The 21,898-nt window shown below is 43.9% G+C and overlaps 1 protein-coding gene across 2 annotated transcripts in view; it reads left to right on the forward strand.

The window, feature by feature from the left end:
• The window catches only part of brip1 (BRCA1 interacting helicase 1), a 42,561-nt gene that overhangs the window by 8,171 nt on the left and 12,492 nt on the right, over positions 1 to 21,898 (forward strand). For both annotated transcript variants that reach the window (XM_026192376.1, XM_026192375.1), the window contains exons 7-15: positions 4,069 to 4,341; positions 5,483 to 5,704; positions 6,141 to 6,340; positions 6,423 to 6,555; positions 6,701 to 6,855; positions 6,961 to 7,135; positions 7,297 to 7,437; positions 7,781 to 7,942; positions 21,426 to 21,588. In XM_026192376.1, the coding sequence (XP_026048161.1) occupies positions 4,069 to 4,341; positions 5,483 to 5,704; positions 6,141 to 6,340; positions 6,423 to 6,555; positions 6,701 to 6,855; positions 6,961 to 7,135; positions 7,297 to 7,437; positions 7,781 to 7,942; positions 21,426 to 21,588 (1,624 nt within the window). The remainder of the gene's footprint in view (positions 1 to 4,068; positions 4,342 to 5,482; positions 5,705 to 6,140; positions 6,341 to 6,422; positions 6,556 to 6,700; positions 6,856 to 6,960; positions 7,136 to 7,296; positions 7,438 to 7,780; positions 7,943 to 21,425; positions 21,589 to 21,898) is intronic.

Here is a 21,898-nt window from a genome sequence, read left to right on the forward strand (position 1 = left end):
ATCAGTGCTGTCATGTCAGACGGCCAACGTTCAGTTCAAACTGCTGGAAAGGGAAACAACCTGTTCAAACAGAAGTTGAACAACTAGCAACACCATCACTCCTGTGTCATATTTGTTGGTATATATTTTGGGGAGTTTTACTGTATGTGAAGTCATATTAGTAAAAAATGTAACAAGCTACTGTGTTGCAAAAGATGCAAAAAAACCAAACAGTTTTGAGACGATTATTAAAATAGTAGCTGATTCATTTACTTTGATTAATAAGCTGACTGCTTCTTTTAGCTGCTTCTACTGAGAATATTCAAAATGTGTTGAATTTTTTGAAGAATAAGATAGAACAAGTTTCTCCATGCAGAGCATTTCTTATGAGTCAGCAGTTTTACTCGCTGTCCTGTGTGAAGCAGAACCAATCACAGCATGTTCTCAAAGGTCTCACGGCACCGTTAGTGATCAGTAGATCTCCTCCATGCCTGCTGGCAGGGCTGTGGCTCCCCACACCTACTGTTAGATCGTTACATGTAGAAACCTTTGGAGCACAAGCGCACAGGTGTTCACAGACACACTATATTGCCTGGCTGCTGCCTCTATACTTATGCTCATCTTGCTTATTGCTGCGGTTCTCCTACCGTCTTCTTCTCTTTTTTTTTGTTTGTTTTCTTCTTCTTTTTTGCAGCAGTGGATTTTTCCCGTCTTTTCTCTCTGTCCCTCTTCCCCTCTGTTTTTCTTTCCCTCTCCTCTTCTTGCCCTTCTTTTGTCTACATCTTTCCCATCCCTCGGTCATAACTGTTCAGATTGTAATAACTTCAAAGTAAAAAATAAATAAATAATAAAGATGAATCAGGTGGACCAGTCTGGCAAAGCCATAATGATCCACTTGGGAAAACAAATCCGTTGGGCATTTTTCTTGGCCTTCAGACAATAATTGTGAACGGGACGGGCAAAAACAAAAGTGATCAATAGTGGATATCTGGAGGTTCTCTCTGGACAGACTACCAAGTTGCTCCTAATGATTGAGGCGTGCTTGGCTTTAGGATGCTGCAGCACAGCTTGCAGAGGTGGTTACACTCTCACAACTTCATCGTAACCTGCCGCAGGTGTGTGGCTGGGATCAGATGGTGGGAGGTGGAAAAAGAGGAGGAGGGAAAGTGAAGATGAAGAAGTGCGTCCTTCTCTGGTTTCCCTGCAGCTACGTGACCCGGGCTCTTTTGTCCTGTGAGCGCTGACTGACGGCCTGAATGGGGCCCTTTGAAGCAAGCTCCAGTTTTAATTAAGAGGGTTTGCCTCGCCTGGGCTGCTGATCTGTGAAAGCCACGGGGATAAATATTGAATGGGGTTCACCTGCTGGTTACTGCGCCCGAGGGATAAACAGGTGCTTTGGAGGGCAGGTATTTGCCAGGGCCCCTACCTGCACGCTGTGGCCATATCGGGAGGCGGGGGTGTTGGGTGTCATGTCTTCAGAGTTATTTGCTATTGAAGACCACCCTTACTGGAATGAATTCCAGGCCTCTCGAAAGCTGTGGAATGAGGAGCAAATTGGCGTCCAGCGAGAGGCGCCAGTGATACCTCAGTGATCAACTGCCTGCAGCCCCTGTGTGCCCTCCGACTGGCCCCCCGGAGTGTGAGATTTCCATCTCTCAGGTGTTGGCAGGGAGCAGAGCAACAGTAGCCTACCTGTGAATATTCGGAGGTGTTCGGTAACTCTGCTGACCTCTGTTCTGTCAGTTCCAGAGCTCTCGCTGCTGCGTGCGCTTACACCTGGCAGAGTAGGTGTGCCCTGCAGGCTTAGTGTAGCAAAGCAGCTGAAAGTACCTCTGTGCCATGCAGTGGACCTGTAAATGCAATGTTAGTAAGAGCATTGATGAGCATGAGGGTATTCCCGCAGGTAGCTGCACACTCAGAGTAACACCAACGGAGCTGCTCCAGGTTCAGAAGAGAACCATGTTCAGGACTATGCTGTTGTTGCTGAGCAGGGTTGTGCCCCTCTTGGCCTTTTTGCCAGTTATCTGCATTCCTTTCTAGGGGGTGTCTGCTCTGGGCTGTGGGGCCAGGCTCGAAGCCTTGTTGTCCTGGCATCTCAGGAGGCAGCCGCGTAAAAGGATACTCTTGTGTCAGCTGTTTCCTGCTGCAGCTTTTCACAAGGGCCTCTATTCATCAGCCAGCCCTTCTGCACTGCTCCAGCCCACCCCTCCTCCCCCCACCTGCCAATGAATAAGTAATTATTGGCCATCTTGGGGCAGGATATTTGGATGGCTCTATTTAACGTGGCAGCAGCAGGTAAGGTGATCGGGCCCGGGGCCCAGACTGTGGAGCGTAACTGTTTCAGCAGAGAAAGGTAACTCGAACTGGTGTTGGGGCCCCGCAGCACCTCTGTTTATTTTTCACATGGGCTCAGGGCTCGTTATCCCTCTTAACTCTGAGAGGCGGCTCTCTCAGGGCTTTCTTTGGCCTGCACTCCAACACACATTGTAATATTTGATGGGCAAACACGTTAGGAAAATCTGAGCCACCGGGTAACTGGAGCCGCTCGTCTGTCGTCAGAAGTGCTACCTCCTCATCCTCGTGATAAGCTGCAACGCATGACATCACATACCAGTCATTCTTACGTGGATCCTTCATATAATTTGCACAGAACTCTGACTTAAACACAGCATGTTTGAGAAAAGCTTCAGACTGCCCTGCACGCTGCTGTTCTAACCTTGTTTGTGAACTACAGCAAAAAAGAAGACAAGTTTAAAAGACTAAGGGTGAATGGAAGGAGCACCCAGGCTTAGTATAAGATAAATAGGGTTTATTCTGATGCTGGAAAAAAAATGCAAAGCTACTCTAGTAGGGCCCAGGAAATGACCACGGAGATGGAAATGAGCTAGATTTCTAGATCATAGCATTTTATATATATTAAGCAACTGTGACGTCTGCTGCACATCAGATCAGGTGATCAGAGCATGAGACCATTCAGCATTTTAGCACTAATGAATTTATATAATTTAGACTTTGCATATCCTCTATAAGACGTTTGAAAGACCAGCAGAAACACCTCTGATGTTGCTGAAGTGAACAAAGATGTGTTTGATGGTTTCAGGGTGGATGATGGTGGAGAGCCGTGTAGATGACACATGAATACCTAATGGCTCTCCCATAATTATAATAAGAGATGCTGCTTCTTTTGAACTTTTGCTACATAAATAAAATATAATGTTAATAATCTCCATAACCTGCGTGTTCAGCTGGGGTGTTTCAAAATAAATGTAGCACAGAAAATGTTTCTACTACAAAATGTTATTAAAGAAAAAAGTCTGGTAGAAATAAATGAATTTAAGTGAATATATAAATGTTTTTGTAAATCAGCTTTTCATCAGTTCGCTGGGATACATTTAACTTTATTCTCCGAGAGACTAGATTAATATTAAAGGCTGATAACACTGATAATGATTTGTACTCTCCTGGCTGGAGAAGCCAATGATTTTACATTATATGTGCGAGTGATCAAAGATCAGATGACTTAAAACGGAACAAAAACCGGCCGAACACATAAAGAGGATCAGTTTCATAAGCCATGCCGGCTGCACTTCACCTGTGACCCGGAGGAAAAAAGGATCCACCGCGCCGCCGGACAGCCAATTAGATTTTTTTCAGCCACCACAATGGTGACCTATCATCTTTCAGAGAGAGAGAAGGTCACCTGGTGAAAAGTGACGGGACACCTTGTGTATGGATGCAAATTCTTTATGCTTGCCTGTGTGCTTATCAAAGGAGCAAAACGGTGTCGAGGTGGTTGTGATATTCCTCATAATTCATTGAAAATGTTCACATACATAATATTAGGCCAAAGCAAGCAGTGATGGAGAAGAAAATGTGTCTTATTTATTCCAGAAAATCCAGAATTAAGGCAAGAAAATGAGATTTAAGACTGCGATACTAGTGGCCTTTGATTTCTGCTGTGGACCAGTGATATTTATCATAAAGCAACAGTTGGCATTGGCATGTTTTTCAGTTCCTGAAGCAACATCTGGTTCATGCTGTTAAACAAAAGTGCCAAGTATTAGTATTTATATGATTTTCTCCCACTAGGCTCCTGAACCCTGCTCGCAGTGCCCGTGCGCTTCAACCGAGGATGGCGTGAAGGATAAAGAGAAAGATGGCAGAAGAAAGATTCCAAAGATCTTCTTTGGCACTCGCACACATAAACAGATAACTCAGATCACCCATGAGCTGAAGCGCACCCTTTACTGCGGCGTGCCTATGACCATCTTATCCAGCAGAGACCACACCTGTGTCAACCCAGACGTGGTGCCTCACGCAAACCGCAATGAACGCTGCAAGGATCTGCTGGAGGCCAAGGATGTGAGGATGAACACTGACACACACACGCGCAGACCCTCGCAGTGAATCTGTCCTGCAACATGTGTTAGGCAGATTCACTCGTTGCTCCAACAAGCTGGCAGCTCACTGCCCATGCCTGTTTGTAATTGCCATCAGTATCGACCCAGAGGAGCAGCAAGAACACACTTTAACACTCTGTCAGAGCCACTGAGGAAAATGCTTTTTAGAGGCATGAGTCGCTTGTAGTCTCCTAAACTGGGCAGAGTTTAGGCGCCTGCTGTAAGGAGTCAATCACAGTGTCGTTGCAGGTGTTTGCTTCCCATATGAAATGACTGTCCCAGCCTTAACCCCTTACTGTGTGTCAATCATACAATGTGTCTTCATCACCTCAGGGTCGGCTCTGGTTACCATGTTGCACACGCTCAGAGATTCATGGTTCAGCTAATGCCATCGTTAGTCATAACGCCCTCCGACTGCTCGAGAGGTCATTAATCCTCCAACTCGCCTTCAGCAGACAGGCCTCAGTGTCAGCAGAGTGTCGAGCGTAGCACCGCGCCGTTTCATCCAGAGATTATTTTATTATTGTGTCAGAGGTTACCTTTGCAAATTCACCAAGGACAGGGTGGGACGTCGAAAGCTTCGCTGACAGAGTAACTGAGGGCTGGTACATGAGATGGCGCTTCTTTACACGCCGCTTACATTCACTGTATGAGTGAGGACATTTAAGCTGCTGCAACACCTGATCAGAGGCAGCCTCTGAAGTTCTGTATGTCACCTCTGGACAGAGTGGAAACTTGAGACTGAACAGCAACACAGAAATGCAACAAATGTTAGATATTGTAACCATGTGGAGTAGCTGTGAAAAAGTAAAAGCATTAGAATCAAGTTCAAATCAGATTTTTATTTCTTTTTTACTAGTTTTTACAGTTTTGTGTCACATGTTGGAAACAAGAAAGCCAGTGATCCCAGTACGTTGCCAGGGGCTGTGGCTCGGACGATGAATTTCAATAGAAAAGCTTCAAACTTTGAGTTTCAGAAAAAATCAAGACTGTTTTTTCAATGTTTTACGAAATCTTACAGTCCCAGTTTTAGAAATGAACCTTTGAATTGGTAACATATAGGAGATGTTACACCTTGTTGTAACACTGTGCATGCGTTGCAGGGAAGGTCCTGCCGCTACTACCACGGTGTGCAGAGGATGCGGGACCAGAACACTCTACAACATGTCCATGGGTTGCGGGCAGCCTGGGACATTGAGGAGCTGGTGACTCTGGGCAAACGGCTTCGCTCGTGCTCCTACTTTGCTGCCCGTGAGCTCATGCAGAGCGCCTGGATCATCTTCTGTCCGTATAACTACCTGCTGGACCCAATGATCAGAGAAAGCGTGAGTAGAGTTTGGAAGAGCGGGAGGAGCAGCTCTGGACTGTCAGCAAAAATATTTGTTCAAGTAACTTCATCAGTATGACCACGTCCAAACTCAGATTTGTAGACGTAAGATGGTGAAACCTGTCCCCTTCATTTAAAAGCTTTACAGGCTGTGGTGGCGTTGCAAACTCCGTATGTAAAACCACGGAAACGAGGCAAAAGTCAACTTAATTTTACAGCATGTTAATGAATCCACATTAAAGAGCTATGACACCATTGTTGTAGTTTCTACTGTTACTATATCTGATCGCCATGTTCCGTTTTCCCTGATATTTGCCTGTGAACCACTTTGAATGTGTACATTTCAAACTGTACAAATAGATTTGAGTAAATTTCTCTCACCAACAAACCAGATCGCAGGCCACTGATTCTGTCTTACTTTCCATCTCCACCAGATGGAGATTGACCTGGAAGGCCAGATATTGGTACTGGATGAGGCCCACAACATTGAGGACTGTGCGAGGGAGAGCGCCAGCTACACACTGGACTACAAGAGTCTGCTGATGTCCAGAGACGAGCTGGACAGCATGGTCAACAACAACATCCGACGTTCCAAACACGAGCTGCTCAGGGGCTTCTGCTACAGTCTGATCAAGTCAGTGACTGCATTTGTCTCTCTGCGCATCCTAATGCGAGCGAGCACGCGCACTCAGGATGTCTTTTGATTGTCACTCCAGCTGGATCCAGGAGAGCCAAAGCCTGATGTCTGAGCGCGGCTATGAGACTGCCGGTAAAGTCTGGAGTGGGAAGGATATAGTGGGCATCTTTCACACTTTGGGCATCACTGCAGACACCTTCAACATTCTGAAGGTACGCACAGCATATCGACCAGAATGGGCAGCACCAAACGGTTCATTCATTCTAACATAGAACATCCTGTAATCATGGCGACGCTAACATTGCCAGGCTGTCGTGTGGACAACACTGTTCCGTTCTTGCGTTTTCTGTGTGACAGCAAAACCTGGCAGCAGTCTTGGAGAAGGAGGAGCGTGTTGGAGTCGTTAATGGGAGAGAAGACGTGGTGCAGATTCCAACCATCAGCCCACCTACTGCAACTGTGCTCAAAAACCTCTTCATGGTGCTCGACTTCCTCTTCAGAGACAGCTGCAGGTCAGACACACGCTCTGGATGTGAGCTAAGTGATGCCGCTGCCATAGATGAATCCTTCTTGTTCTGGTTTAACGGTTTAATCGCTTGTTCTGTGTGTGTTTGTAGATTTGCTGACGACTATCGTGTTGCTCTGCAGAAGAGCTATGCTTGGACAAACCAGGCTCCCCCCGATGTCCCCGACGCCCAGGGCTTTATAGTTCGGCCACGTAATAGACGCCAGACTGTCCGGGTCAAGGCTGAAGTCCTGACGCTGAGCTTCTGGTGCCTTAACCCTGCTGTGGTGAGACGGTCGACTTGGCTGACTTAGATTGATAACTGATTACTGAGGCTACACACAGGAAAAAGCCGTAACTTTAATGAAAGAAGGATTAGCAGTTTGTCCATCACATCAGGTGTTTTGGCCGTGCATACATGATCTCTCTCTGTGTTTGAACCTCCAAGGCTTTTTCTGACCTGAGTGGGTCTGTGCACAGCATTGTGTTGACCTCTGGAACCCTGTCACCCATGGACTCCTTTTCCTCTGAACTTGGTGTGAAATTCTCCATCCAGCTGGAGGCCAACCATGTGATCAATAAGTCTCAGGTGAGTGGGTTTACCCATAAACCTCATTATGAAAAAATATGTAGTGAGAGGCTCCACAAGGCTTTCTGACCTCAGCTGTAATTTAATGATAGCATGCTACGACTAAACAAGACTTTACATGTCTTTTCTCCACTTCCGCTGTTCCACTTTTGTCCAGCAGATGTCAGCGTAACCTAACAAATTGGAGCACAGTTGATTTATTGTGGATCTTCTTAATACGATTACAGGGAATGCTGACAAGCTGACCTTTGATAACTTTGCAGACTAATCAAGCAGCACACATGAGAGTGGAACAGTGCGTCACGTTTGTGTCTCTGATAAGAAATATGTCTGATCTCTGCAGGTTTGGGTGGGCACTGTTGGCACAGGACCTCAAGGCAGGAAGCTCTGTGCCACCTTTCAGAACGCAGAGACGTATGCCTTCCAGGATGAAGTGGGTGGCCTGCTGCTCCACGTCTGCCAGGTCATGGCCAAGGGTGTGCTCTGCTTTTTGCCTTCCTACAAGGTAAATGTGCCGTTTAAACCTTCTCCTCCCAAACATGCAGTTAGTAAATATCACCTTTTAGCGTTTGTACATTTGTAACGCTTCTTTACAATGCCTTCACAATTTTTTTCATAAAATAGTTTATGAACTTAATATTTTAATAATTAAAATAATTGTAAACTCCCACAGGGGTCGATTATCTGGTTAGTAGTTTTATTAGTTACTAGTAATTCCTTTTACTCTCTTCACTGGCTCCCTGTTAAATCCAGAAAGTCTTTCTCTGCACATACACAGTCTTGAATAATCAGGCTCCAGCTTAAAGACATCTTAAAACCGTATCACCCCAACAGAGCACTCCGCTCTCACGCTGCAGGTTTACTCGTGGTTCCTAGAGTACAGTGGAACAACGACTTACGAAATTAATTCGTTCCAGAGGGTCTTTCGTAAGTTAAAATTTTCGTAAGTAGAAGCACCTTTTTCCATCGCCTTTTGAGTTATGCAATGCTGGCTGAAGACGAAGTTCTTGGTGGAGGAAGAGGTGGCGGAGTTGAAGAAAGCATACGTATGTGTACATGTACATAACATTATGGAATTTTATTTAATTTTTTGACATTTTCTATTTTATCTATTTCGTTAAGGTCAAATTTATTTATATAGCAGATTTCAAACAGCCGATGCTGCACAAAGTGCTTAACAATATAAAAATGGTATTAAAAAGCAACAATGTAATACAATAATAACAGTAAAAAAACAATAATAGGACAGTAAAAGAATTAAAACAATAACTAAACTAATTCAAATAAGACCAGAATGCTTGGGTCATAGTGTGTTAAAAGCCAGGGCATAGAAATGTGTCTTTAGTAAAGATTTAAATTGCTCAAGTGTTTGTGCAGATCTAATATTTAAGGGGAGACTATTCCAGAGTCTGGGACCTGCCACAGAAAAGGATCTATCACCACGGGATTTGAGGTTAGTCCGTGGGATGGACAGCATTAGTTTTGAGCTAGCATAGGCAGAGAGGAGCTCAGACAGGTAAGGAGGGGCTCGGGCATTAAGTGACTTAAAAACAAAAAGTAGAAGTTTAAATTGGATCCTGTAGGACACAGGAAGCCAGTGTAAAGAAGCTAAAACTGGGGTTATATGCTCTCTCCGTTTGGTACCAGTTAGCAGGCGAGCAGCTGCATTTTGAACCATCTGAAGACGATGGATGGTGGCCTGATCTAGACCATAATACAATGAATTGCAGTAGTCTAATCTGCAAGTAAGAAAAAGGTGAATAACACGCTCAAAGACGTTAGCCGGGAGGTATGGCTTTACCTTACGTGGGCATTTTGCCGTACCAGGGGCAGAAATATTGCCGTTAAGTGCCTTCGTAACTAAATGGGGTCTTCGTAAGCCCGGGGTTCCACTGTATTTAAAAGTAGAATGGGAGGCGGAGCCTTCAGCTTCCACACCCCTCTTGTGCAGAACCAGCCCCCACCTTTTAAGATTATATTTAAAACTTTCCTTTTTGCTAAAGCATATAGTTAGGGATGGATCAGGTGACCCTGAATCCTCACTATGCTGCAATAGGCTGCTGGGGGACTCCCATGATGCAAAAGGGAGTTTTTCCTTCCCACTGTCGCCAAGTGCTTGCTCATAGGAAGCATCCGATTGTTGGGGTTCTCTTTGAATTATTGTAGGATTGTAACCTTACAATATAAAGCTGTTTTTATTTGTGAGAGAAACAGCCTATTTACCAATGTGTAGACAGCTTAGTGTGTAAAAGTAACCAGTTAGCATTTTTTGTTGGTGCTTCAGGACTCGACTCGACTATAATCTGCAGTCGTGCTTCTGGCTCCTGTGCATAATAGAATAGATTCTAGAAATGACTTAATGTAGGCATTTTTATTTCTTCTTACTATTAAACATTATTTATTAAGCTCAAAGGAATAGTCCCCTAAAAACACAAACAAATGCAGTATAAATGAAAATAAAACTGTTGTTGTCTTTTTACTTTCAATTACAAGCAAACGATCTGTTTTGTGTGGAGGCATCCTCTGCATGATGTTAAATTCACACTGAAAATGAGTCGTAGTGCTGTAGCTTAACACTGGGAGGCGCTAGAGACCACAGATTTAGGTAACATGCAATGCTTTGGCATGTATAAGAACATGTGACAGACAAAGTACCTCTTTAAGGGACGGCATTCCTTCCACTCCCACTGTGAAGATGCTGCCGTATCGCATGTTACAACAGATCTCCACTGATCAATGGAGGAGCTTGTAAGGAAAAATGGCGTCATCCTCACAGAAGTGTGTTCTCTTTCAGTTAATGATGCTGCTTCTGAGAGCGCGCTCATAGAGGCTTTGTCCCCCCTACGTTTGTCATTCATTTTTGGCTGTGAATCATTCATGTCCACCGTAGCTCAGTTGTCACATTAGCTTACAGAGAGCCGAGTGGATTTCGTACGACATCGTGGGTGCTTGTCCACTACCAAAGTGTTACATGTAACTGCAGGAAACCCTATAAAAGTCACTCTAAATGTTTTTAAGTAACCTGAAATATTTATTTTCGAATAAAGTCCAACCATCCAACAATTTGATCTTTTGGCACTCTGAACCACTCAAGGTGGAGCTTTTTTCTTATTTTCAGTCATATGTAGCGTTCCAGTGGTACATGTTCATGTTACATATGGCTAAAAGGTCAGAAGTGAATATGCAGCACAACATGTGCACAATCCCTGTGTGTTAAAGGTTAAAGCCAAAGAGATATTTTCTGTTCTTGGTTCTGTGTATTGTTTGTCACTGAGACCGGATATCCTTGTATGGTTGTCTCTGTGCATGCAGGCTCGTCCACGCAGCAGGAAAATGTTTAAATCCTTGACTGTCAGTCACGTCAGACACATTTGGAGCAATGATACGATGCATGTTGTGCTTTTTAGCGTGCAACCTGCAAAGAGAAAAAGAAACCGCGTTATGTTAACTTTTTGCTCGCCTCAAATCGCACGCAATCATTTTGATGAATACATCATCAGCTTTATCTTTTATAACCTAAATCTTACTTATTCAGCCAGTGTCCCACTCATCTGTGGGCCACCACTCGTGCTGTTATCTTCTCCACTCACTTCCTGTTTGAAATGGAAAGGCGCACTGTCGTGAAAGCCAGCCGTCACTGATGTCTTGTTTTGCTGGGATGAGTCAAACAGAGGACTTTCACAGCTGTGCTTTGCCTTTGGGATTTCTGTCTTTTGCCTTTGGCACGTGTGCGCGGTCCATGTTGGACTTAAATTTCAGCATGTCCCACGCAGTGATCGCTGATTTGATTTCTCTGCAGTCCTTGTTGGCTCGCTATCCAGTTGCACTCTTAAAGAGCCGATGACACCAGCTTGCAAACTGTGAGGGAAAGCTAAGACTCTGAGCCTTGTTGTTTTCTCATTTTACCTTCCTTTTTGTCAGCCTCTGATGCCAACCGAGCAGCGACTATGAGCTGTGGGATGTTTTTTTATTATTGATAGCCGTGTAGGAGTCTTCTATCTCTCTCTCTGTGCTGATGCATAAATATTTAATCTGCAGTCAGCTCTTAAAGATGAGGAGATGAGGGGATATGAAGGGCTGGGGTATTAATTGGAGTCCGCTGAGGCCTCGTTGGTGCCGCTGAGTCCCGTCTGGCCTGCGATGTGCACGTTTTATGTGCGCATAGTCAACAGAAAGGTCATCTTCAGACATCCCTGTTCAGTGTGTCTAGGTGATGCCTATCAACCCCTCGTGCAAAGCTGCTTCTGCGATAGACGGAGAGAGCAGTGAGGCGAGTGTGCCAAAGAAGTGTCCCTCGAGACGCTGCTGCCCTCACATTCACACACATAAACACATACGAGTCAACAGTACACAGGTTGCATTGGTGCAGTTTTAAGTGTTTTACTAGAAAAAAATGACTTGGAATTATAGCGGACATTAGCATTAGTTTTATAAAGAAACATGTAAGCCCATAATCACAGTTTCCCTTAGACGCTGTGGGTTTTTTAACACTTAGGCTTCAACTGTCCCCCAGTTAATGCCCATTAAAACCACAGCAGGCTTTGCCGTCTGGTCTCAGCCGCCAAGGGAAGAGACCGATGCTCCGTGGGAGACTGATGGTTTATTAAAAGAAAAAAGCAGAGCTTTGCTGAGGTGAAAAGATGGTGGGGAATAAAAGATGCTTTTAAAGGAGACTGAGATAAGGGCCATTAGGTGATGTCGCCTCCCTGTCTGCGCGAAGACGCACCCAGCGCCGGCGCCTTGGCTCTGCCGAGTTTGTGTCAAATCAAAGTCAAAGCGGACTACAGAGCAAACACCCAGCAACACCACTGTCCTCAGCAGCACCAATCACAGCTCCACGTGTGGGGCTGCCGCTGTCTGTTTTAGGGAGCGTGGGTCAGTGTAGCATATCCCTCCTGGCTGTTTTAGAGCCGAGATGTTTTATTTGAGTTTTTACAGTGGAAACTTCAGCGTTACGGCTGTCTGACTAAGCTGGGGCTTCTTTTCGGGAAGGCTCATATTTTCAGAGTTAAAAAGCACATATTAAATGGTGCGCGAGTCATCTCTTTGTTGCCTAATCTACTGTAGCAAAGATTTGTTCGTGTCACCGCGACTGAAATAAATGAAATGAAATAAAGTATACATATGCAGATCATGTAAAAACAAATATAGGGCAGTGCTGCTTTGCATTTTGGATAATGAGCACGACCGTCACAGTTTTCCGAGTCTCAAGATGGAATTTTCCAATTGCTTGTTTTGTCAAACCAACAGTTTAACTCCAAAACCGAAGATGGGAGTCTCTAACACATCTAATGTGTATATGCACACAGCGTTATGTCATTTTACTTCCACACTGTCACGGTTTTTCCTACATATAAAATAAACTAATAATTTTGGTGCCCCCGAAATTCCTTCCTTGACCTTCCTTCATATAAGATCTTTGGTTTTGCTTGGTTTGGTTAAGACGTTTAATTTACTCAAGCATGAAGTACATTTTTGCTTACCAGATGGCAAAAATGTTGCACAGCCTCGTCTTTCTTTATGCACTGTGAGTATGTGTGTGTAAAACCCCCAACAGCTTTTTATGATTAGGAAAACTCTAAACAGCGTCTCTTATATTGTGATTCCAGCAGTGCAGTAAAAATGTAGCTATTCCTTTCTGTCTGAATACAACATGTGATCTGTGTGGTGATGCCTTTTAAAAAGAAAGCAACATTTTGAAATTAAAATATGTTTTTAAACATTTATGTCTTTGTTCATATTTAAACGCATCTTTAAATATGAACAAAGTAGAAAAGCTGGGCTCAGAGACACAAACATTGTAACAATGTTTCACTGAACTCTTGTTCACTTTGGTTTTAAATGAGATTTTCGAGAGTTCGGAACAAATGTAAAGCTGTTGGATGGAGAAAATGCTTTTTGTACATTTTTGTAGTCCAATGACACGACCTGAAGATGCTGTTTGATAGTGATGTGCAATACCACTGATTTCCTTTCCAATCCGATAACAAGTAAAATTCAGGGCGGTATCGACAATACTGATCCGATACCAATACTCTGTACAAAAACTTAATGTTTCATTGTATTTCATAATGCAATTATATATTGTATTATGTAATTGTAGTAATAATATAAGGATATAGCTTAATAATGATTAAAGGACATCAGACTACTTGTTCATATTGCTTAATAATGCAGAATTATCATATAGAAATAAAAAAAACTTGAAGTTGTGCGCTGTTTGAACACGTTGCCTGCCTGCAGCACTAAAGGACTCTGCGAGAGACATCTGTCTCGCCCTAGCAGCACCTGTCCCTCTCCTCCTCTTCACTTCGCCTCAACATAAGCTCATCATGTTCTTTGATATGATTTACTCTGAGGTGTTTGACGAGGTTAGTGGTGTTGCCACAACACCTCACTGTCTTGCCACATGTATCGCAAATCGCGTCTTGGCTGTTTGTGGAGGTAAAAAATGTCCACACATGACTCCGTTTACGCTAAGCCACTGTTGTGAGTGCGCATGCCAGGGGCTGCGACATATTTATACAGCTGTATTTTGCATATGTCTATGAAAGGCGTAAGAGGAAGTAGTTCCTTCAAATTTAGAAGATCTGAATGATATAGTTTCTTTCTTAACTGTGTTCCTGTTAATGATAAACTACAAATTTACCCCAGAGTACTTAAATATCGATATTTTTGTATTAGAATCGATTCTAGAACATAAATTACTGGTATCGGAAGAATCAATATTTCAGTATCAATCCGCACACCACTACTGTTTGATTGGAACTTTAAGATGATAATCTGCCAATGCATTCATTGGTTTTAATCCTATAGAGTTCTTATGGGTCTATGAAACTAGGCCAAACTGTGGTAGACACCTCAGGAGTTGTGAGGAGAAAAATCTTCAGATTTATTCAATAAAGAGAACGAGATGATAGTAAAGGCCTGGCAGGCTGGGATTGGTGCAGGTGGATACTTCTTATTATCTGGACTTTATTTTATAATCACCTTGGAAGGCATTTGATGAAGTAAAGGTTCGAGTTTTGAGCGGATCCACCGCATCGAAGTGGAGATTACGACCATAACTCATTTTATAATGAAATGAAAGATAACTGAATAATGCTTCAAAACACTTAAGTTGACATTTATTCTTATGAAAATTAGATGATGTCGTAGCAGACGACGTCCTCCTCTTTGGGCAGCATGCAGCGTTTTTGCAGCGTCTGTTGTCACCGCCGATGTGGCCGGGCAGACGACGAGGGAAGAGCGGCATCTCAGAGGTGGCAGGTGGCTTCTCGCCACCAGTCTTGGCGTGATGGTTGCTGTGATATTTTGAGGGTGAATAATTTAAGCCGCAACAACACGTCTCCCCTCACCACTGCGAAATGTGGCTCCTAGCAGCATGTTTCATTAATGCCGTTGCCTCCTATCCCTTTCCATAATTCAGCAGGCACTAGAGGAGCTCTGATGTGTCGCCACGTAGCTCACTGACACAGGGGATCTGGGAAAGGAGATAGAGTGAGGCTAGATGCAGAGGAGGTGAAAGATGGAGCGATAGTAAGGGGAGAAAGAGAGGGGAAGTGTAAAAGTGCGAGAAAGACTACAGTTCACTGCTTCCGCCACGTTGTTTCACCACCCCGTCCCAGTTGGCAGAAGGATCTGGCCCACTTTACTGCGTCAACGGCAGAGGCTGAGCGTTGCACCTACCATGCCTAGAAAGGGCAATGCATTATTAACACTGTTGTGCTCTCCTATGTGCTAAATACTGCTCATTCCCATTCATGTTGTACGGGCATCATAACGTTGCTGCTGTGAGATCCCTGCTGAAGTCTAAACATGGTGGTTCACAGATAAATTCACTTTTAAATGACAGCTTTGCTGCTTTTTAGAAGCAAGTTCAATAAATGCTTTTCTCCTGGATGTGCAGTGAAACATAATTATAATTAGAGGTTTTTTTAACCAATATATACCTATACAAATATAAAAATGAGCAGTTTTACCGAGTATAGTCTCCATGGTGTTGAATTGGTAAGCCTCACTTGTTTTATTTTTCTTAAATTAAGTTGATGATAAAATTCTGGATGGGAGAATTTTCTGTTTTATTCGTTAGATTAACATTTTATAACCAAGGTCCGACATCTAAACAGCAGGTCTTCAGATGATGCCCCTGAATTATTCATGATGCTGCTCATGTCTGTCATTTTGGTGGCTGCAGTTTCTGTGTTGAGTGTCTCACACTCCTGGTTGAAAGTGTTTGTTGAAGGTGTTGAAGATTTGTTTGACTGTACAATGGTCACTTTCACACATGCAGCCATGCATCTTGATAGCATCACACATTTTATTCCATACTAACCCATTTACAGATATGTTAAAGAAATGCAGACAAGTATTCCTATGGCACCCCCACTGGGTGGTTTAAATTCCAAATTATTCCACAATTCTAAAGAATTTGAGAAATGTAAATGTAAATGAAGAGAGTGGAATAGTACAAAGACAGCATGTATAAGGATATAAGCTGATAAAATGTGATTGTGTTTAAAAAATAAGAAAAATCCGCAGTCCTTGTGTGAATGTCGTGGTAATTTGGCGATTCCAACTTTGGTAAATCTGACTGTTTGTACAGGACAGATGTTGCAGAAGTTTGAATTGATTTTAGATTTCGTTTAATCCACACAGAGTGAAAAATACATAAAATCACTTAAATCTTTTAAAAAATAATGCTGCAGGTTCTACAGTAACTTGCCGAAGCCGTTTTAACTTCTTCCCAGTGGACATAATTAACTGCAACCGGTATTTTTTGTTTGCTAGTATAAAAGGATTTGTTTGACAGCAGTCATAGACTGACTAACATACAGGTGTCGAACTCCAGGCCTCGAGGGCCGGTGTCCTGCAGGTTTTAGACGTGTCCTTGATCCAACACAGCTGATTTAAATGGCTAAATGACCTCCTCAACATGTCATGAAGTTCTCCAGAAGCCTGGTAATGAACTAATCATTTCATTCAGGTGTGTTGACCCACGGTGATATCTAAAACCTGCAGGACACCGGCCCTCGAGGCCTGGAGTTCGACACCCCAACACATTTCATAAAGTAGAACAATGAAGGAGGACTAGCTCCAAATTCTTTAACTTTACCTCAGATCAACCACTAGATGGTTGAAACTTGGACACAATTTTGTGATCCAACAGGAAAATGATCCCATATGTTACGCCCCAGTCTAGGGGTACAGGAACATAACATAAGGGGTAGAAAGGAAGTGAACCATACCCAGAAGCCAACCTTTGAAGTGAACGGTGGTTTATTTGTGTCTACACTGAAAACTGAAGCCTGGGGTGAACAAAGGACAAAATAACAAACAAAAACAAGCTAAGTCAGGAAAGGAGGTGTGAAACAAAAACCAAACAAAAGACACGTGCTACACCTAACTCCCTAAACAGGAGGAAACAGTACAAGAAAATAATAAATCAGCTCAGCCCTTCTGTTTCAGTGTCTATTTACAAGTCAACTAATTTACACACTATATACAAACAACTCTGTAAATGTGAGGAACCACACACGAGTAACACAAGGTTTGAAAGCCAGGGTCAGGTCTGCTGCTGTGGTCAGACGCTATGGACCATGCCGGGTCTGTGCCGGGAAAACAACCAGTCTATATGAACTGTATTAATTCTGCCAAGAAGAGTGAAGTATTCAGGCAGAATTATATTAAATATTAAGCACCCAATTCTTGTTTCGTTTCATTATTTTTAACGCATTAATGATGTATGCTGTACAATCTTTACCAAAATTTAAAAAGAAATCGCGAAAATGACATGACAGGAGGACGCAAATCCTTTTGGGGCTGCAGTCGACAGGTTTAAAAACGCCACCGCAGTCCTCTATTGCAGCGGTCTCCAACCTTTTTTGCGCCACGGACCGGTTTATGCCCGACAGTATTTTCATGGACCGGCCTTTAAGGTGTCGCGGATAAACACAACAAAATAAAACCAGTACCGGTACCGAAAAAAAGAAAATTTATTCATAACGCACGTGAAAAGACCCAGGAAAACCGAGTAAACGATAAAAAACGCTAACAAAATAACGCTGGAAACCGATAAAAACCCTGAAAACTATACATTTCACACCTGAGCCTCAACTCTCGCGGCCCGGTACCAAACGACTCACGGACCGGTACCGGTCCGAGGCCCGGGGGTTGGGGACCGCTGCTCTATTGGACCAATGTTGTACTTCCATGTCTCGGCCAATCAGGTGGGAAAAGGGCTTATCTAACTGCCAGATGGTGATTCTAGTGCGGTTACCAAGGCCTCTGTGTTTAATTTCTCTGCAGGACTTTAGCCTTTTTGCCCAGGCGATCAGTTTGTAGTCGAGACTGGTCTCCTGTCTGTGCATTAGGAGACTATTATCCCTTTAAAAACCCCATGATCTTCTGATGAACTGTGACGATCGTCATCATCTTTAGGTGATCAATACAGAGACCAATCAGATTACAGACGTTAGATTGCCCAAACTGATCCGCGACTAAAGTGTTCACCACAAACCTTTATTTTGAAAGGCCCTTTGTGTTATTCATTGCTAAAAATACAAACCCCGACCTTTTGTGTAGTGAGTATAAAACACCGTCAGACTCCGTCACATCAGTTTTATCAGTAGGAACATTTTGTCTCCATACTCATCTCCATGTGGAATCACCTCCTTTCCAAGCGCAGCCTGGCAGATAATGGCTGTTTTGTTTAGTGGTAGATCAGCCTAAAGTACATAACCTGAATTATTCATCTCTCGCTTAAGACTGCACTGCAAAGCAATTGCAGGGCAAACAGTTTGCTGAGTTGAAGATGCACGTAAGGGGGGTCCTTGTTGATGTAATGCTGCATATTTAGTGAGTGAGTCATGTTTTATTGATGCAAACATTCTGACCTCGCTTGCTTTAGTAGGCACCAACCTGATGAAATCTTTCCCACGCTTCGTTTGATCGGTGTGGGGCCGTCACACTGGATTGCAAAAATATATCAGCGCTCCCCTGCTGTCCCATTTGCTTCTGTTGTTTTCCTCAGTACTGCACAAAACCCAAAAAGTAAACTTCTGTGCTGTTTGAGGTCTGCTGGTTTGTGGTGTTTTGGTTGCAACACAGGTGAACGCAATAGGTTTACAAGTGTGCAAATATCCTCTGCATTCCTCCCAGCCGAAGGTCTCACCTGCAGCTAGCTTACGATCGACAGTTTGACACTATTAACCCATTAAGAAGTTTTCTGCCGACTATGAGAAGAACTTTTATTTGACCCTTCTAACACATTTCCACGCCAGTGAAGCCTCTTTCTGGTTGTGAAGCCATGCTTATTCAAGGATGTAATCTGCACAGGACCAACACGAGTGGGGCTTGAATGAGGGCTTTTAGATCAATGTGCCTCCCCGGAGAGCTGCTGACTTTTTGCGCTAACAATAGTACAGCAACAGTGATTTTTATTGCAGAGGAGGTTTGAATACATCAGCTCTCTGCCAAGTTAAAGTCGAGAGAAGAAATCCAAGCAGTGTGAGGACACAGGAGCAAACATAATTGCTTTTCTTGTTGCAAGGTTGTTTTAGACTTCGAAGGTGTATTAATATTTCACAGTGTGGTACCTTGCACAGGGTACAGATTGACACTGTCTGAAGATGGTGGGTTACTTATTTGCAGATATACAGTTAGGCCCATAAATATTTGGACTAATTTTGGTTCTGTGCATCACACAATGAAATTTAAATGAAACAACTTTCAGCTTTAATTCAGTGGGTTGAACAGAAAGAGGAACTAAAGCAGTTGGACAAATTAAAACTGAAAAGGAAATGTTCATTTCTAATACTTGGCTGAAGACCGTCTGCTGCCAGTGACAGCCTGAAGTCTTGAACTGGTGGACGTCACCAGATGCTGGTTTCCTCCTTTTGGATGCAGCGGCTTTCAGTTGCTGTTGCTTTGTAGGCCGGTCTGTCCAAAGTTTAGTCTTCAACAAGTATAATGCAGGTTCAGTTGGGCTAATATCAGGGACTGGCTTGACCATTCAAGGATATTCCTCTTCCAGCAGGTCAGCTGCTGATCGGAAGGTTGGTGGTTCGATCCCTGGCTCCCCCAGTTTGCATGGCAAATATCCTTGGGCCAAGATACTTACCCCAACTTGCTCTCCGATGCATCCATCGGAGTATGAATGCGTTTGAATAATAGTTAGAAAGCACTCACAGTATAGATAATAGTGCTTGTGTGAATGGGTGTGTATGGGGTGAATGTGGCGTGTTGTAGAGAGCGCTTTGAGTACTCCAGGAGAGTAGAAAAGCGCTATAAAAGAATCAGTACATTTACTTTTTTCTTGCCATCATTCTGTTAGAGGTTGATCTTAGTTTACTCTGTCCAACAATGATTTTCCAGAACTGTGCTGCTTTTTTTTAGCCAAGTCCAATCTAGCCTTTCTATTCTTGAGGATTATGAGTGGCTAACAGCCTGAACCCTGAGTATTTACTTTCACGCAGTCTTCTCTTTATGGTAGACTTGAATATCGATACGCTGACCTCCTGGACAGTGTTGTAACTGGCTGCTGTGAAGAGATGGAAATGATTCTGCGATCATACACTGCTATTATGTACCGTGGACTTCCAGGTGTTTTTGCATTGCTGAGTTCACCAGTACTTTCTTTCTTTCTCAGGATGTACCAAACTGAAGATTTTGCCACTTCTAATATTGTGCCACTTTCTCGGATGTTTGTTTTCTATTTTCGCAGCATAAGGATGGCTTGTTTCACCTGCATGGAGCGCTCCTTTGACCACATGTTTTCTGTCCACAGTAACATTTTCCAAATGCAAGCACCACACCTCAGATCAACTCCAGGCCTTTTGTCTGCTTAATTGATAATGACATAACGAAGGAATTGCCCACACCTGCCTGTGAAATACGGTTGTATAAGGACTGAATGGCCCGTAGCAATGGGCCAGGCACCCCATACTCCCAGAGCACCCCCCACAGGACCCCCCCGAGCGACACGGTCGAATGCCTTCTCCAAGTCCACAAAACACATGTAGACTGGTTGGGCAAACTCCCATGCACCCTCAAGTATCCTCGAGAGGATAGAGCTGTGTTCTGCGACCAGGACGAAAACCGCATTGTTCCTCCTGTATCCGAGGTTCGACTAACGGACGAACTCTCCTCTCCAGCACCCTGGCATAGACTTTCCCAGGGAGGCTGAGGAGTGTGATTCCCCGTTGCAAGAGCTTGGTTTGCATAGCCGGCAATAAGTCGGACTTGTTCCTGGTGGGTGATGGGCTCCACCAGGGCTGCCCTTTGTCACCGATCCTGTTCATAATTTTTATGGACAGAATTTCTAGGCGTAGCCAAGTGGCGGAAGGCTTTCACTTTGGTGGTCTCAGGATCACATCTCTGCTTTTCGCAGATGATGTGGTTCTGTTGGCTTCATCGGGTGATGGCCTCCAGCTCGCCTTGGAACGGTTCGCAGCCGAGTGTGAAGCAGTGGGAATGAGAATCAGCACCTTCAAATCTGAAGCCATGGTCCTCAGCTGGAAAAGGCTGGAGTGCCCACTCCGGGTCAGAGATGAGACCCTGCCCCAAGTGGAGGAGTTTAAGTATCTCGGGGTCTTGTTCACGAGTGATGGGAGAAGGGAGCGACAGCCGGATTGGTGCAGCGGCTGCAGTAATGCAGACCCTGTACCGGTCTGTTGTGATGAAGAGAGAGCTGAGTGTAAAAGCGAAGCTCTCAATTTACCGATCTACGTCCCTACCCTCACCTATGGTCACGAGCTGTGGGTAGTGATCGCAAATACAAGCGGTGGAAATGAGTTTCCTCCGAAGGGTGGCTGGCCTCTCCCCTAGAGATAGGGTGAGAGGTTCAGCCATTCGGGAGGGGCTCAGAGCAGAGCCACTGCTCCTCCACATCGAAAGGAGTCAGTGAGGTGGTTCGGAAGAAGATGGATGGATGGACATTCTGTTTGCTAAAATCCTCTGTGGTGATGTATTTCCTGTTTTCTAATCAGATGCTGGATAAACTGAGAGACCGATGGACCAAAACTGGTCTCTGGGACAAGCTAGAGCAACAGAAAACGGTGATCACAGAGCCCCGTGGTGGTGGAGGCAAGGGAGACTTTGATGAGCTGCTTCACACGTACTACAGTGCCATCAAATACTGTGAAGAAAAAGGTGAGACTGATACACATTGTTATGCTGACTCTGGAACAGCTGCTGTTTACTAGTGATTCAATGTGCATAATCCACAGCTGAATAATCCAGAATTCAGCAGGTTATTGTTATTGTCACAAAGTTTGTGTGCCTCTGTTAGAAGCAATCTTAATAAGAAACTGGTCAATGACCAATGACACACTCTTTGGAAAGGGGCTTGTCAATGGCTGTGATTTAATATTATTCTTATACGAGGATCTATAAGCTCATTAAGGTTATCTTAATGACCTTGTAGTACCATATCATCCCATTAGAGCACTTCGCTCTCACA

This window comes from Astatotilapia calliptera, chromosome 14 (genome assembly GCF_900246225.1).
Source record: "Astatotilapia calliptera chromosome 14, fAstCal1.2, whole genome shotgun sequence".
NCBI classification, from domain to species: Eukaryota; Metazoa; Chordata; class Actinopteri; order Cichliformes; family Cichlidae; genus Astatotilapia; species Astatotilapia calliptera.